At 47.5% G+C, this 17,155-nt stretch overlaps 1 protein-coding gene across 1 annotated transcript in view; it reads right to left on the reverse strand.

Moving 5' to 3' along the window:
- Positions 1 to 4,204: 4,204 nt before the first annotated feature.
- The window catches only part of LOC140722187 (uncharacterized), a 40,682-nt gene continuing 27,731 nt past the window's right edge, over positions 4,205 to 17,155 (reverse strand). The window contains exons 7-9 of the mRNA XM_073036979.1: positions 13,735 to 13,789; positions 4,557 to 4,745; positions 4,205 to 4,249 (exon numbers count right to left, since the gene is read on the reverse strand). Of these exons, the coding sequence (XP_072893080.1) occupies positions 4,205 to 4,249; positions 4,557 to 4,745; positions 13,735 to 13,789 (289 nt within the window). The remainder of the gene's footprint in view (positions 4,250 to 4,556; positions 4,746 to 13,734; positions 13,790 to 17,155) is intronic.

Genomic DNA, 17,155 nt, shown 5'->3' on the forward strand with positions numbered 1-17,155 from the left:
ACATAACTGTATGTTATGGAGGACTGTATTCGATTTACAATACAGAGTCTGATTCTGTGTTTGTATCGCTTGGTGGTGAGATCCTGCTGTGGTGCAGAGCCTGGCAGTGTCACGATGAGGGGCGTGTTCATGTCAGATGTGGATTGTGGCAGTGACACCGAAACACTTTCAGTGTCCCATTGAAGAACATCTCCGTGTCACAGTGAGGGTTGTGTGTCTCGTTCATAGCTTATGCAAACGGTGCTGTCCCGCCTGCAATCAAGTCTCACTAATATCTGCCGTGTCAGGCTTAGAGGCGTTGACCCCTGACCTGAGCGCATCTGCCCTTCAAACAATACTTCCTGCATTGAAACGTACGCAGTTCAGAACATGAGTCCCAGCAGGCTCAAACATTTGCTTCCTGACTTTTTCAGAAGTCTTAGTAATACCTGTCAGAACAACCACTCAACTATCTGCAATGGCGTTCTTGTTTACATGTCACTGTAACTCTAGTTTATACCACCACTCTCCCCTTCTAATGGCAAACATTACCGCTGGGATATTAGTTCGAGTCCAGTTCAGGTGTAAACTGAGAGAGTTGCTCATGGCAGAGGAGATGAAGGAGCTGAGCAAGGTGAAGGTGTTGTGACGCGGCCTCCAGGCAGGAGTCTGTGCTGCCCCCTAGTGTTCGCTCGGCAGAGGACAGTCTCTATTGTGAACAATTGTAGATTACCGTGGCATTCAAAATGCCCAGTGGCATCAAGCTGCATAAATGTGATGTGATGTGTGTGTGTGTGTGTGTGTGTGTGTGTGTGTGTGTGTGTGTGTGTGTGTGTGTGTGTGTGTGTGTGTGTGTGTGTGTGTGTGTGAATAATGCGTGAATGATATCCTGCATATGCTTTCTATCTTGATATTTTATACATATTATGTACGCTCCACCCACAACACTTTAGCCACATTATAAACTGAATGTCTGTTTTCTAATTTTTTCCACACCTGCAGGTAAATAAGTTTGGAGAGTCGGCTCCTTTTCTCTACCTATATACTGGTGACGGTAACGACAGCATGCCATCGAGGAATCTCGTTCTCGTCCACAGTACCTCTTTTCCGCTCCCCTAACAAAGACAACCCTATTGCTACAACTCGCCAGATTTCACCCCTTACTCCCTGCTGAGCCATAGAATCATAGTCAGTGCCAGAGACCCGAGCGGTGAGACTTACCCCTGCTTGGTCATTTGCACCTCTCTCCTCCCATCCAGAAATATCCAAAGAGGTCTACCTGTTATTGAGCGGGTTGGCCTCAAGGGGTCACTGCACTGCTTCTGTCTGTTTAACCTCTTCCTATCCGTCACCCAGTTTCCTGTACCCCACGCGGTGGGTGCAAATGCCTTTCTATATGTCTTCCCTACCACCCCCTCAGCTTCCCGAACGATCCCGAGTTCATTCAGTTCAAGTTCCAACGCTGTTCCGCAGAGTGTCACGGCGAGATGCGTGTGGGTGTCACGGTATGGGGTCGTTTAGCGTCCGGTCGGGGTTCTGTCCATGTCATGGTGAGAGGTGTGTAGGTGTCACAGTGACAGCTGTGTCTCTCGCTCACTGCCTATGCTGTCTGTGAAGTGGTTGTTCTCTGTGTTTCGCAATCTATCGTCAAAGTCCTTGATCTACCTCACCCACTTATCTGCCCACTCGATGAGTTTAAATCTGTCTTTTTGCCTCTCCTGCAGAGCAGTGAACGTAAATTACCGAACAGACCAGACCCTTCGGCCCACAATGTTGTGATATGTCAATTGAGCTAAATCACTTCTCACTGCACAACAACCATCTATCTGTATTCCCTGCACTTTAACGTCCCTGTCAAAGAGGCATATGAACCCCTCTCTCTCTGAGTTTGTCAATGAATCCCATGTGACTAGTAAAGACGGCCCTCAAATTTGAATGCTTCCCGCTTCATCACGACAAATACAACCGAAACCGGGAATGTTGAGCTGACGCTCCTGCCCGCCCTGCAAAGACGTCTTACTAATGTCTACAATATCATAATTCCAACCATCGATCCCTGCCCTAAACTCATCGGTCTTTCGTACATTAGTTCCAATAAAGTTCGGGTGTAAAGTGAGAGGGTTGCTCATGGGAGAGTAAATGAAGGAGCTGCGCAAGATGGAGGCGGTGAGGCGCTGCCCTTAGGCAGGAGTCTATGCTGCCCCCTACTGTTCGCTCGGCAGAAGACAATCTCTTTGTGAACAATTGTAGATCACAGTGTATTCAAATTGCCCAGGGGCTTCAAGCTGCATAAATGTGTGTGTGTGTGTGTGTGTGTGTGTGTGTGTGTGTGTGTGTGTGTGTGTGTGTGTGTGTGTGTGTGTGTGTGTGTGTGTACGTGTGTGCGTGTGTGTGTGTGTGTGTGTGTGTGTACGTACGTGTGTGTGTGTGTGTGTGTATGTGTGTGCGTGTGTGTGTGCGTGTGTATGTGTGTATGTGTGCGTGAGTGTGTGTGTGTGTGCGCGCGCGCGCGTGTACGTAATGCGTGAAAGAGTTTTCTTGATATCCTACATATGCTTGCTATTTTTCTATTTTATACATATTGTGTGTGCTTTGTGCCATGTGGGACTGTTGGTATTGTAATTAACAGCAGGTCCTGACTGTATTCATGGGCAGTCCCGTGTGATGGAATTACAATGAAACTTAAATTGAAATTAATTGAAATGAAATGAAACTGTTCCGTCTGTAGATTTCGCACCTTCAGTGGAAGAGAATCTAGTGATACACATATCTGAAGTTCTCATTCCAACCCTAATGTTAAACTGAAAGTTTTTATTTTTGGCCACACCAGCACATACACATAAGTTTGCAGAAATGGCTCACTCTTCGTTCCTATATACTGGTGTCTATAACATAGGCAACATAGATCTGTGCTGAACATGTCCCTAACTTACCCACGGACCAAACAGGAGGAAAGCTGCAGATGCTGGAAATTCAAACAACATCCACTCCTGCACAACACACACAAAATGCTGGTGGAACACAGCAGGCCAGGCAGCATCTCTAAGGAGAAGCACTGTGGACGTTTCCGGTCGAGACCTTTGTTCAGGACTAACCTGCAGGTGAGGCGACACTTCACCTGTGAGTCGGCTGGTGTGGTATACTTCGTCCGGTGCTCCCGGTGTTGCCTTCTATATGTTGGTGAGACCCGACGCAGACTGGGTGACCGTTTCACTGAACACCTGCACTCGGTCCGGCAGAGAAAGCAGGATCTCCCAGTGGCCACACATTTTAATTCCACGTCCCATTCCCATTCTGATATGTCTATCGACGGCCTCCTCTACTGTCAAGATGAAGCCACACTCAGGTTGGAGGAACAACACCTTATATACCGGCTGGGTGGCCTCCAACCTGGCGGCATAAACATTGACTATTCTAACTTCCGTTAATGCCCCTCCTCCCCTTCTTACCACATCCTTGACATATTTGGTTGTTTGTGTTTTTCTCTCTCTCTGCCCATCACTCTTCGCCTGTTCTCCATCTCCCACTCGTTCTCCCCTCCCACTTTCTTTCTCCCTTGGCCTCCCGTCGCATGATCTTTTCCCTTCTCCAGCTCTGTATCACTTTCGCCAATCACCTTTCCAGCTCTTAGCTACATCCCAACCCCTCTGGTCTTCTCCTATCGTTTCGTATTTCCCCCTCTCCACACCACCCCCCCCCCACTACTTTCAAATCTCTTACTATCTTTCCTTTCAGTTAGTCCTGACGAAGGATCTCGGCCCGAAACGTCGACAGTGCTTCTCCTTACCGACGCTGCCTGGCCTGCTGTGTTCCACCAGCACTTCGTGTGTGTTGTGCAGGAGTGGATGCGGGTCACTGAGAAGGTGTTGCTTGTAGACGAGGGATGGGTGACGGAGACGGGAGTGGTGTAATGCAGTCTGTGTGACAGTGACTGAGAATCGTGTAGGAGGAGGGTGATGGAGTCGGGGTGTGGATTTGGAGAGGGAGGGTGTTATCCATACAGGGAGGACTGTATTCGTGTTACGAATACGAAGTGTGTCAGTGTCACGATGAGGGGCTTGTTCATGTCAGATGTGGGTTGTGGCAGCGAACCGAAACCCTTTGAGTGTCCCGAAGAACATCTCCGTGTCACAGTGAGGGTTGTGTGTCTCTTTCATAGCTTATGCAAACGGTACTGTCCCAATTGCAATCTAGTCTTACTAATATCTGTCTTGACCGCATACCATCAAGGAATCTCTTTCTCGTCCACAGAACCTTCCTTTCTCTTCCACTAACAAAGACAACCGTATCGATACAGCTCAACACATTTCACCCCCTCCTTTCGAAGCCTCAGAACCACGTTCAGCGCCAGAGACCTGACCGGTGAGACTTTCCCCTGCTTGGTCATTTGCACCTCTCTCCTCCCATCCTGAAGTATCTAAAGTGGTCTACCTGTTATTGATCGGTTTGGCCACAAGGGGTCTCTGCACTGGATTTGGCTGTGTAACCCCTTTCACCTTCCTGTCTGTCACCTAGACTCCTGCATCCTACACCTTGACTGTAAATACCTCTCTATATGTCCTCCCTATCACCCTCACAGTTTCCCGAATGATCCCGAGTTCATCCAGGTCCAGTTCGAACTCTGTAACGCCCAGTGATAGAAGGTGCAGCTGGATGACCTTCTTACAGGTGAAGTTGTCGGGGACTCTGGAGGTCTCCATGCCCTCCCACAACCCGTACGGCAAGCAGTCAACTCTCCTGTCAGGCATGCTTACTGCTCTTTCTAACTGCAATTATAAACGAAACAATTAATAAAATGAAAAACACATTTGCCAACAGTTTTGTGCCTTCTCTTACCGGGGACTCTCCTCCTTACAGCATCAAATTGATAAGCCCTCCATCTTTCACGTCAAATACTGTTTACTCTAACAATGGCTGCTGCGATTGCCCACCTCTTTACTCCGAGGTATGCCTCCTCTGCTCCGGTTCATCACACGGATACAGATTCAAACAATGAATGAAATTCAACACACACCGTCCCATCACCCAGACCCGGGGTCAGGCACAGACTGAAGCTCCCTCCCTCCGGTCCCTTCACATACTCCGGGGATCAGAAGCTGTTTTCCTCTCCCCAACCCCAGCACTCTGCCGTTCTAGTTTCCTTCAATATGTGTCTGTCTCGGAGACTCTGCGTGTGTTTGAGTTCAGATGGTCAGCAGGGAAGAACAGAGAAGTGGAAGAGGTTGAGGGGAAGGGAGTAGGGACGTGGAGCTGAGACAGTGGTCAATGGGAGAAAGTGGTGTGGAACCGCAAGACTGGCCTGTCCACACAGAGCAGTGAACGGGATCAGAACCGAGAAATCGACATCCGGAGGAGGGGGTTGGGTGTTGTAACACCAGACATCACCTCTCCCCCTTCCTCCCTAGAATTCCAGATGAACCGAGGTGTGTAGAGGAGCCACAGGGTTGATTGAAACGTGGAGATTGTAGGGGATGGAGCGGGTCAGGGAGATGGGGGGAGGAGATGGGGAAGGAGGAGATAACGGAGATGGCATGGTCTGTAGGGGACGGAGGGTTGCTGGAGACGACTGCGAAGCTCCCTCCATCCCCTCCCCCCCCCAAACCCCGGTCTCCTCTCTCTCCAAAACCCGGATCTTCGGTGGTCCAGTACTCCCGAATTATGTGTGACTCTCGGAGGTGGTGTGTGTGTGACTGGATGGAGTGCTGATGGAAGAGGAAAGAAGGGGAGGAGAGGGGAGGTCAGGGTAAGTGAGGTGAGATTTCAGTCACTGATTCAAGTGGTGTTGGAACTACAAGGCAGCCTGTGCAGGCATAGTTGTGGATACGCTCTGGACCTGATGATAGATATCCAGTTGAAGGCGGGAAGTGTAGGAACAGACGCTATTTCTCTCTCATAGTCACCATAATTGCCTGTGAACGCAGTAAGGGAGGCGAATGGGTGGGTGACAGAGATAGGGATAGTTTTAGGGGATTGAGGAACGAACGAAGACGTGGAAGGTGCCCAAGGAAGTTAGGGGATAACGGAGAGGGGACGTATGCAGGAAAAGGAATGGTTCACGGAGACGGGGTAGCCTGTAAGGGAGGGAGAGCTGACTGAAAGTGAATCGGTTTTGTGTAAGGAGCGTGTGACAGAGACAGGGAGTAGTGCAGGTGAAGGAGAGGGTGACGAAGACGGGTTGGGGTTTAAGTGATGGGGTGAGTCAGGCGGACGGGGAGGAGTGTAGTGAATGTTGGGGATGATCCAGACGGAGAATGTGTGCAGTGTAGAGACTGTGTCACGGAGACGGGGCAGCTCGTAAGGGAGGACGGGTGATGGAGACGGGAGTGATGTAGTGGAGGGAATGTGTGACGGGGTCGAGGAGTAGTGTAGGAGAGGGAGTGTTTTACGGATTCGGGGAGAGGTTTTGTGAAGTGTATATGTGTTATGCACACAGCGAGGAAGTTTCCTTGTGGCAGTGCAGGGTCTGTCAGTGTGTGGGAGTCACGATGAGGGGCGTGTTGGTAACACGACGAGGGTTGTGTCGGTGACACAGAAACACTGTAAGGGGTTTTTCAGTGTCCCTTTGAAGATGGTGTCGGTGTGTGACTTTTTCACGGCCTATGCCGTCTGTGAATTGATGGTTCCTTCTGATTGTAGACAAATCGTCAAATTCCTTGTTCTACCCAACCCCCAGCAATTCCCACCCGATGCGCTCAAATGACTCGGCTCTTTCTACAGAGCAGAGAACGTAAATCACACAACAGAGCAGACCCTTCGGTCCAAGAGTTGTGATATACCAATTAAACTGAATTCCTTCTGCCGACAAAACATACGTCTCCCTCCATTCCCTGCACACCAACGTGCCTGTTAAAGAGCCACTTAAACAACTCTATGGATCTCCCCCCCACCGCCCCGCCAGCGCTGCCAGCACGTTCCAATCTCCCCCCAATCTCTGTGACAACAAAAACTTGCCACCATCATCTCCTTTGAACCTACCTCTTCTCACGTGAATGCAGGTTCTGTGATATTATACATTTCCACCCTGGGGGTAACAGATACAAGCTATCTGGTCTACTTGCGTCTCGTATTGTTATAACCCTCAAAAAGAAATTTAACTCGAGATTGCACCCATCCTTTTCCATAATTACATTGTATCTAATGGCACTACCATCACCAGATGCAAAGTGATCCCCGACACAAACTCCTGACGTGTCCTATTCGATAGGATGAGATCAGGTATTGCACTCTCTCATTGGGACTTTCTATCCACCGATTCAGGAAACTTTCTTTACTGATTAAGAAGACTATCCTAGCGGTCCTTTCACAGTCTGAGGCTCACAGTCAATACCAAGAATGTTAAAATCACCCAATGTCACAAACTGATGTCTTTTAAAACAGACACCGAACTCTCCACCGATCTGTTCCTATAAATCCACAGGACTGTTCGGTGGTCGATAATGTAGCCCCATGAACGAGTTCATACCTTTCTTATTCCCCACTTCCACCTTTAAAGCCTCTCCTCAGCCTAAATTATATATGCATTAGCACGAATAAAACAGCGGAAAACTGGAAGGTTGAGCTAACAGATTATCCCCTCCTGCAACCAAATCTTACTAATGGCTAAACTATCATGCTTCCGGTCGTTGGCCACGACCCTGAGCACATCTGCCTTTCGTACAATACTTCCTGCATTGAAACGTACGCAACTCAGAACATGAATCCCAGCAGGCTCAAACATTTGCTTGCTGACTTTGTCTGAGGTCTTGGCAACATCTGCCCCAACAAGGATTCCACTATCTGTTCAAACATTCTGGTTATCATCCCCCTGCAACTCTAGCTTAAACAACCACAACGACCCCTTTTTAATGGCAAGCCTTCCCGCTGGGGCATTAGTTCAGGTGTCAACTGAGAGAGTTGCTCGATGGCGGAGAAAATGAAGGAGCTGCACAACGTGGGGCGGTGTGGCGCAGCCTCCCGGCAGGACTTTGTGCAATCCCCGGTTTTCGCCCGGCAGAAGACAAGCTCGGTTGTTGTAGTTTGTAGATTTCGGTTGCTTTTATAGTGCTAGGACCTCAAGCTACTTATATATATACGCGTGCCCGCGCGCGCGCGTGTGTACCAAATGCTTTGAAGTATTTTACTGGTATCCTACTATCTTTAAATTTTATAAATATTATGTGTGCTCCGTGCCTCGTGTGACAGTTGGTGTTGTATTTTGCAGCTTGGTCCTGGCTGTATTCATGGGCATTCATGTGTGATGGAATTGAAATTAAACTTAAATTCAATTGCCTTGAAATGAAATAAAACCGTCTCGTCTGTAGAGGCCGCACTTTCCGAGGAAGAGAGCCCAGTGATACACTTATCTGAAGTCCTCGTTCCAACCCTAACTCTTTAGCCACATTTTAATTTGAATGTTCTTTCTAAGTTTGGCCACACTTGCACATACATAAGTTTGAAGAACCCGCTCCCATTTCTTACCTAAATACTGGCGACGATAACGACCGCATACCATCGAGGAATCTCGTTCTCGTCCACAGTACCATTTTTTTCCCGTTCCCCTAACAAAGAGAACCCTATCGATACAGCTGGCCACATTTCCTGCTCAGCCACAGAACCATAGTCTGTTCGAGAGACCTGACCGGTGAGACTTTCCCCTGCTTGGTTATTTGCACCTCTCTCCTCCCATCCAGAAGTATCCAAAGTGGTCTACCTGTTATTCAGCGGGTTCGCCACAAGGGGTCTCTGCACTGGGTCGGGCTGATTAACACCTTTCACCTTCCTGTCTGTCACCCAGTTTCCTGTGTCCTGCACATTGCATGTAAATGCCTCTCTATATGTCCTCCTTATCTCCGCTTGGCTTCCCGAATGATCCGGAGTTCATCCATTCATTTCATAGGTGTGATAGATTAGGAGGGGCCAGAGGAGGAGGTGTTGCATTGCTTGTCCGAGAAAATCTTATGGTGGTGCTTTGGAAGGATAGATTACAGAGCTCCTCTAGGGAGTCTATTTGGGTGGAATTGAGGAATGGGAAAGGTGTAGTAACACTGATAGGAGTGTATTATAGGCAACCTAATGGGGAGCGTGAGTTGGAAGAGCAAATGTGTAAGGAGATAGCAGATATTTGTAGAAAACACAAGCTGGTGATTGTGGGAGATTTTAATTTTCCACACATAGATTGGGAAGCTCATTCTGTAAAAGGGCTGGATGGTTTAGAGTTTGTGAAATGTGTGCAGGATAGCTTTTTGCAACAATACATAGAAGTACCGACTAGAGATGGGGCAGTGTTGGATCTCCTGTTAGGGAATGCGATAGGTCAGCTGACAGATGTATGTGTTGGGGAGCACTTCGGGTCCAGTGATCACAATAGCATTAGCTTCAATATAATTATGGAGAAGGACAGGACTGGACCTAGAGCTGAGATTTTTGATTGGAGAAAGGCTAACTTTGAGGAAATGCGCAGGGATTTAGAGAGAGTGGATTGGGTCAAGTTGTTTTATGGGAAGGATGTAATAGAGAAATAGAGGTCATTTAAGGGTGAAATTATGAGGGTACAGAATCTTTATGTTCCTGTTCGGTTGAAGGGAAAGGTTAAAAGTTTGAAAGCGCCATGGTTTTCAAGGGATATTAGAAACTTGGTTCGAAAAAAGAGGGATGTCTACAATAGATATAGGCAGCATGGAGTAAAGGAATTGCTCGAGGAATATAAAGAATGTAAAAGGAAAATTAAGAAAGAGATTAGAAAAGCTAAAAGAAGTTACGAGTTTGGTTTGGCAAATAAGGTGGAAGTAAATCCGAAAGGCTTCTACAGTTATATTAAAAGCAAGAGGATAGTAAGGGATAAAATTGGTCCCTTAGAGAATCAGGGTGGTCAGCTATGTGTGGAGCCGAGGGAGATGGGAGAGATTTTGAACGATTTCTTCTCTTCGGTATTCACTAAGGAGAAGGATATTGAATGGTGTAAAGTGTGGGAAACAAGTAAGGAAGTTATGGAACCTATGACAATTAAAGAGGTGGAAGTACTGGCGCTTTTAAGAAATTTAAAAGTGGATAAATCTCCGGGTTCTGACCGAATATTCCCCAGGACCTTGAGGGAAGTTTGTGTAGAGATAGCAAGAGCTCTGACGGAGATCTTTCAGATGTCATTAGAAACGGGGAGTGTGCCGGAGGATTGGGGTATTGCTCATGTGGTTCCATTGTTTACAAAGGGTTCTAGAAGTAAGCCTGGCAATTATAGACCTGTCAGTTTGACATCAGTGGTGGGTAGATTAATGGAAAGTATTCTTAGAGATAGTATTTATAATTATCTGGATAGACAGGATCTGATTAGGAGTAGCCAGCATGGATTTGTGCGTGGAAGGTCATGTTTGACAAACCTTATTGAATGTTTTGAAGTAGTTACGAGGAATGTTGACGAGGGTAAGGCAGTGGATGTAGTCTATATGGACTTCAGCAAGGCCTTTGACAAAGTTCCACATGGAAGGTTAGTTAAGAAGGTTCAGTCGTTAGGTATTAATGCTGGAGTAATAAAATGGATTCAACTGTGGCTAGATGGGAGATGCCAGAGAGTAGTGGTGGATAATTGTTTATCGGGATGGAGGCCGGAGACTAGCGGGGTGCCTCAGGGATCTGTTTTGGGCCCAATGTTGTTTGTAATATACATAAATGATCTGGATGATGGGGTGGTAAACTGGATTAGTAAGTATGCTGATGATACTAAGGTAGGAGGTGTTGTGGATAATGAGGTGGGTTTTCAAAGCTTGCAGGGAGATTTATGCTGGTTAGAAGAATGGGCTGAACGTTGGCAGATGGAGTTTACTGCTGAGAAGTGTGAGATTCTACATTTTGGCAGGAATAATCCAAATAGAACATACAGGGTAAATGGTAGGGCATTGAGGAATGCAGTGGAACAGAGAGATCTAGGAGTCTCATGTAGATAGGGTGGTGAAGAAGGCTTTTGGAACGCTGGCCTTTATAAATCAGAGCATTGAGTACAGAAGTTGGGATGTAATGTTAAAATTGTACAAGGCATTGGTAAGGCCAAATTTGGAATATTGTGTACAGTTCTGGTCACCGAATTATAGGAAAGATATCAATAAATTAGAGACAGTGCAGAGACGATTTACTAGGATGTTACCTGGGTTTCAGCATTTAAGTTACAGAGAAAGGTTGAACAAGTTAGGTCTCTATTCATTGGAGCGTAGAAGGTTGAGGGGGGATTTGATTGATGTATTTAAAATGTTGAGAGGGATAGATAGAGTTGACGTGAATAGGCTGTTTCCATTGAGAGTAGGGGAGATTCAAACGAGAGGACATGATTTGAGAGTTAGGGGGCAAAAGTTTAAGGGAAACACAAGGGGGTATTTCTTTACTCAGAGAGTGATAGCTGTGTGGAATGAGCTTCCTGTAGAAGTAGTAGAGGCCAGTTCAGTTGTGTCATTTAAGGTAAAATTGGATAGGTATATGGACAGGAAAGGAGTGGAGGGTTATGCGCTGAGTGCGGGAAGGTGGGACTAGGTGAGATTAAGTGTTCGGCACGGACTAGGAGGGCCGGAATGGCCTGTTTCCGTGCTGTGATTGTTATATGGTTATATGGTTATTTCCAGTTCCAACTCTCTAACGCAGAGTGATAGAAGTTGCAGCTGGATGACCTTCTGACAGGTGAAGTTCTCAGCGGTTCTGGAGGTCCCCATGCCGTCACACATCTCGTAAAGAAGTATTTAACGCTCCTGCCAGACAATGCTACTGTTCTGACGCGATTATAATGATAAAAAAAACCAATAATTAAACTGAAAACAAGTCAACCAACACTTATGTGCCTTCCCTCACCCAAGGCTCTCCTCTTTGAAGATTCAAAGAGATAAACTCTCTGATTTCCACTCACATCCAATTCCCGCCAATCTTTCCCTCGAGTCCGGCTCATCACAAACACACACACACGCACACACAGATTCAAACACTGAGTGAAAATCTCTCCACACCGTGCCGTCACGCACTCCTGAATTTAGACACTGGGTGACGCTTTCTCCGGACCGTCCTATCGCACACACCCGAGTTCAGACACAAACTGAAGCTTACTCCCCCGGGTCCGTTCAGAAACTCCGATGTTCCGAAGCTCGTTCCTTCTCACCAATCCCCAGAACACCGCCGTTCGAGAAGTTTCAAATTGTGTGCCAGGTCGGAGAATGTGCGAGTGTTTCTGTTCAGGGGATGTGCAGGGAACAGGCGAGAATTGGAAGAGGGGATGGTTTTGGTGGCAGCACGGATATGGTGGTGAAATATCAGTCACTGGGATGAAATGTTGTCGAAACAAACGATCGGCCTGTTCACAGAGAACAAGGCAGAAGATCAGAACCGATAGATCGATATCCGGTGGAAAGAGGCTGGTTGGTGTAAAAACATACGTTACCTCTTGCCCTTTCCATATAAACAGAGAGAGAGGGACGCGTGTAGATAAGGGAGAGGGTTAATGGTACCGTGGAGGACCTTTAGTGGATGGAACGGTACAGGAAGACGGGGAGAGGAGTTGGGGAAGGACAAGATAACGGAGAAGGCACGGAGTGTAGGGGAAGGAGAGGTGATGGAGTCAGGGTATGTAGAAGAAGATGGCGCTGGCGGAAACGGGAAGGGCTATAGAGGAAGTCATGGATGACGGTGACGAGGATGGTCGGCTGGGAAGGAGGGTTGATGACGAACAGGAGACTGAAAACTCAATGAAACAGGAACACCTTCTTCCCCTCCGTCAGCATATTCTTGAACGCATCAGCAACACCGCCACATTTTCGCTGCATTTATTAGCTTTTTGCATTTGACATTAATTTTACATATTTGCGCCCTACTGCTTCTTCAAAAGAACAAATATCCGGTAGTCTACGTCACAGATAATAAAACAGACCGTGAATCCGGTAGAAAAGATGTGATACAGGTGGACAGGACATTTGACACGCTGGCCTTCATCAGTCAGGACACTGAGTACGGGGTCGGAGGTCACGTTGCAGTTGCAGATGACGTCGGTCAGGCCGCACTTGGAGTATGGAGTTCAGTTCTGCTTGCCTTGCTCTAAGAAAAATCTCAACGAACTGGAAAGATTGCAGAGGGAGATTTCCGAGGATGCTGCGGTACAGGGGGATAGAGTTATGGAGCGAGGTTGGGAATTCTGAGACATTTTTCGGTGATCTTACAGAGGAGTACAAACCTACGAGGGACACAGATCAGGCGATTCGTGCACTCTATTTCCCCAGGACTGGGGTATCGAGAACATTAACGCACATGATTGAGGTGAGAGTAGCTAAAGACAGAAGCGGGGAGCGAGTTGGTTTAGATTAAAGGAAGACAGTGAGATGCGGAGAGTTGGTCGATACAGTGTAGGGAATCGAGGGAGAGACCGGGAGCAGAAGGGGGAATTGGGGGAAAGGGAGGCAAGAAAGCGGGCTGAAGAAAATGGGGATGAAACAGAGGCGGGGGTGGAGAGGGATGAGAGAAAGACTTTAAAGGGACGAGAGTACAGAGAGGGCAAGATGGTGAGTAAGATTGCGATAGAAGAAAAGTGGAGAATAGGGTAAGGGTGAGGGGCAGCGGCGAGGAAGGGGTAGTGTGAGTGGTTCAGAGAAATAGGGGAGAAAGAGGGTTTTATCATTATATTCAAGTCGGTCCCACTGGATGTTGACAGAGATCCTGGATCTTTTCAGAAATATCTGGGCACAAAGGAGGAGACTTCTCACAGATGAAGAGCGTACGAACCTGATCGCAAGATTTACTCTCACTGTACCATGTACATACAGCGCACTCGGGGTCTCCACCGCTCAGCCGGAACATGACATTCGAAGCCACTTTCCTATCAAAGAGGGGTAAAACATTTCAACGCACCTCCAGCAGTCAGTCCCCAAAACCACTGATAGCCTCCCTCGCCATTGACCTGTGGCACCCCAACAACTCGCACAGCCCCACTTTCCCAGCAGTCTCCAGAATACTCCCACTGACACACTGTCTCCCTGCAACACTGTGTCATCGGTGTCAGAGACCAGAATAATAACAGTACCCAAACTTCTCCTCACAGGCCCGTATCAGTCCCCAAAATATTCTCACAGCGCCAGTGTCTCCCAAGGCCCCATGTCAGTCCTCAAAATGGTCCCACATCTTTACTGTCTCCCCACAAGTCTGTGTTTTCTGCCTAAGTACTCACACTCACCACTCCCACCCCACAGATCAGTGTCAGTCCAATCTACACCCACTGCCTGACTCTCTCCCCACAGCCCCGTGCAGGACCCCGAAATAATCCCACTGCTCAACACTGTTCTTAGAGACCTGTGTCAATCACCAAAACATCTCCCGCTTCCCATGCTCTCCCCACGGACGTGTCTCAGTCCCCAGAGTACTCCCACTGAACCATTCTCTCGCCACAGATCTGTGTCTGTCCCCAAAGTACAACCCTCCCTCATTCTCTCCCCGCAGACATGTGCCAGGCCCCAAAGTGCTCCCACTGCCTCACTCTCTCCCACAACCTGGGTCAGTTTCCAAAAGAGCTCCATAGCAGCACTCTCTCCCCACCGTCCCGTGGTAGTCCCCCAAATACTTGCACTTCCTACTTTCACCTCAAATTCCCGTGCGAGTCCCCAAAATAATCCCAATGCCTAGCCTTCTTCCTAAAGATCTGTGTCAACCACCTGAAGATTCCCACACCGCACTCTTTTCCCACAGCCCATGTCAGTTTCCACATTTGGAGAAGGATGTCTGAGGATCCGAACGGGAGTGCGGCGGGAGCCATTTTGATTTTGTCTTCTCCTCATCGGCGTTAAGAGAGGCGGGACTGCACAGGCGTGTGACGTTGGGCAGTGAAGTGGGGAAGATTTAAAAGGAACACAGCCTTATGCAGCGGCCAGCGTCGTTTTGCGGGCAGCGGAGTGAGCCGGGAGCAGAGTGAAGGCTTAAGGGCTTTGGCTCAACGGGTCTAGGTGGAAACTGGCGAGGCAAGGTAGGTTTAGCTTTTAATTTTTCCTGTTATTTAATGAAAGGAGGAATTATGAGTGTGGGAGCAGCTTATTGTTATCGGTGTCGGATGTGGGAGGTCCTGGAGTCTCCTAGTCTACCGGACGTGCACATCTGCGGCAGGTGCGCAGAGCTGGAGCTCCTAGGGGACCGTGTTAGGGAACTGGAACCGGTGATTCATAACCTTCGTCTGGTCAGGGAGAGGGAGGAGGTGATAGAGATGAGTTACAGGCAGGTGGTCACTCCAGAGCCACGGGAGGCAGACAGGTGGGCCATGGTTTGGAGAGGGAAGGGGAGGAGTCAAGTACTAGAGAGTACACCAGTGGCTGTACCCCTTGACAATAAGTACTTCTGATTGTGTACAGTTGGGGGGGGGGCAACCTACCTGGGGGAAAGAGAACGGCACAATGAGTACGGCTCTGTAGCTCTGAAGGTTAGGGAAAGGGAGAGGAAGGTAGCAGTAATAGGGGACTCGATGGTTAAGGGTTCAGACAGGCGATTCTGTGGACGCAGTCAGGAGACCGGGATGTTAGTGTGCCTCCCTGACGCCAGGGTCGGGGATGTTTCTGATCGCGTCCATGATATCCAGGATTGGGAGTGTGAGGAGCCAGATGTCGTGGTACATATAAGTAACAATGAGATAGGTAGGAAAAGGGAAGAGTTCCTGAATGGATTATATAGGGAGCTAGGAAGGGACTTGAGAAGAAGGACCGCAAAGGTAGTAATCTCGGAATTACTGCCTGTGCCACGCGACAGTGAGAGTAGGAATGGAATGAGGTGGAGGATAAATGCGTGGTTGAAGGATTGGAACAGGGGGCAGGGATTCAGCATTCTGGATCATTGGGAACTTTTGGGGGGCAGGTGTGACCTGTACAAAAAGGACGGGTTACTCTTGAATCTTCGGAGGACAAATTCCTGGCGGGGAGATTTGTTAAGGTAACTGGGGAGTTTTTAAACTAGAATGGTTGAGGGTGCGAATCAATTTGAAGAGACTAGGAGAGAGGAGTTTCACAAATAGTGAAAGGTAGCAGACACTGTGTGAGGGACAATAGGCAGGTGATAGAGACAGGTTGAGCTCAGACCGAAGATGTAGGGGAGAAGAAAAAAGAAGATAATAATGTTGTTTGCACCGTTGGGGATAAACAGAGAGGAAGAGGTGAAGAATTTTTTAAATGCATCCATTTTAATGCTAGGAGCATTGTAGGAAAGGTGGATGAGCTTAGAGCATGGATTGATACCTGTAAATATGATGTTGTAGCTATTAGTGAAGCATTGTTGCAGGAGGGGTGTGATTGGCAACTAAATAATCGTGGATTTCGCTGCTTCAGGTGTGATTGAATCGGAGGTGTTGCATTGCTTGTCAGAGAAAATATTACAGTGGTGGTTAGGCAGGATAGATTAGAGGGCTCGTCCAGGGAGACTAACTGGGTGAATCTGAGGAATAGGAAAGGGTTAGTAACAATTATAGTCCACATAATGGGGAGCGAGAATTAGAGGAGCAAATTTGTAAGGAGATAGCAGATACTTGTAGTAAGCACAAGGTTGTGTTTGGAGGAGATTTTTAATTTTCCACACATTGACTGGGAAGCCCTTTCTGTAAAAGGGCTGGGTGGATTGGAGTTGTAGAATGTATGCAGAATATTTTTTTTTTTTGCAGCAAAACCTAGATGTACCAACCAGGGAAAGGGCAGTGTTGGATCTGCCGTTAGGGATGAGATAGGTCAGGTGACGGATCTATGATTTGGGGATCACTTCGGGTACAAATATCACAATACCATTAGTTTAAATTTAATTATGCAGAAGGATAGGATTGGACCCAGAGTGGAGATTTTTGATTGGAAAAGGCTAACTTTGAGGAGATGCGAAAGGATTTAGGAGTAGATTGGGACAGTTTATTTTATTGGAAGGATGTAATAGAGAAATGGAGGTCATTTGAAGTTGAAATTTGAGGGTACAGAAGATTTATGTTCCTGTTATGTTGAAAGGAAATGTTAAACATTTGAGAGAGCCGTGGATTTCAAGGGATCTTGGAAAATTAGTTCGGAAAAAGAGAGAGATCTACAATAAATATAGGCAGGATAGAGTAAATGACGTACTCGAGGAGCACAAATAAAGTAAAAAGAATCTTAAGAAAGAAATTAGTAAGCTAATTAGAAAAGCAAAAAGAAGATATGAGATTGCTTTGGCAAGTAAGCTGAAAATAAATCCGAAGGGT

Source organism: Hemitrygon akajei, unplaced genomic scaffold, assembly GCF_048418815.1.
Source record: "Hemitrygon akajei unplaced genomic scaffold, sHemAka1.3 Scf000071, whole genome shotgun sequence".
Taxonomy (NCBI): Eukaryota; Metazoa; Chordata; class Chondrichthyes; order Myliobatiformes; family Dasyatidae; genus Hemitrygon; species Hemitrygon akajei.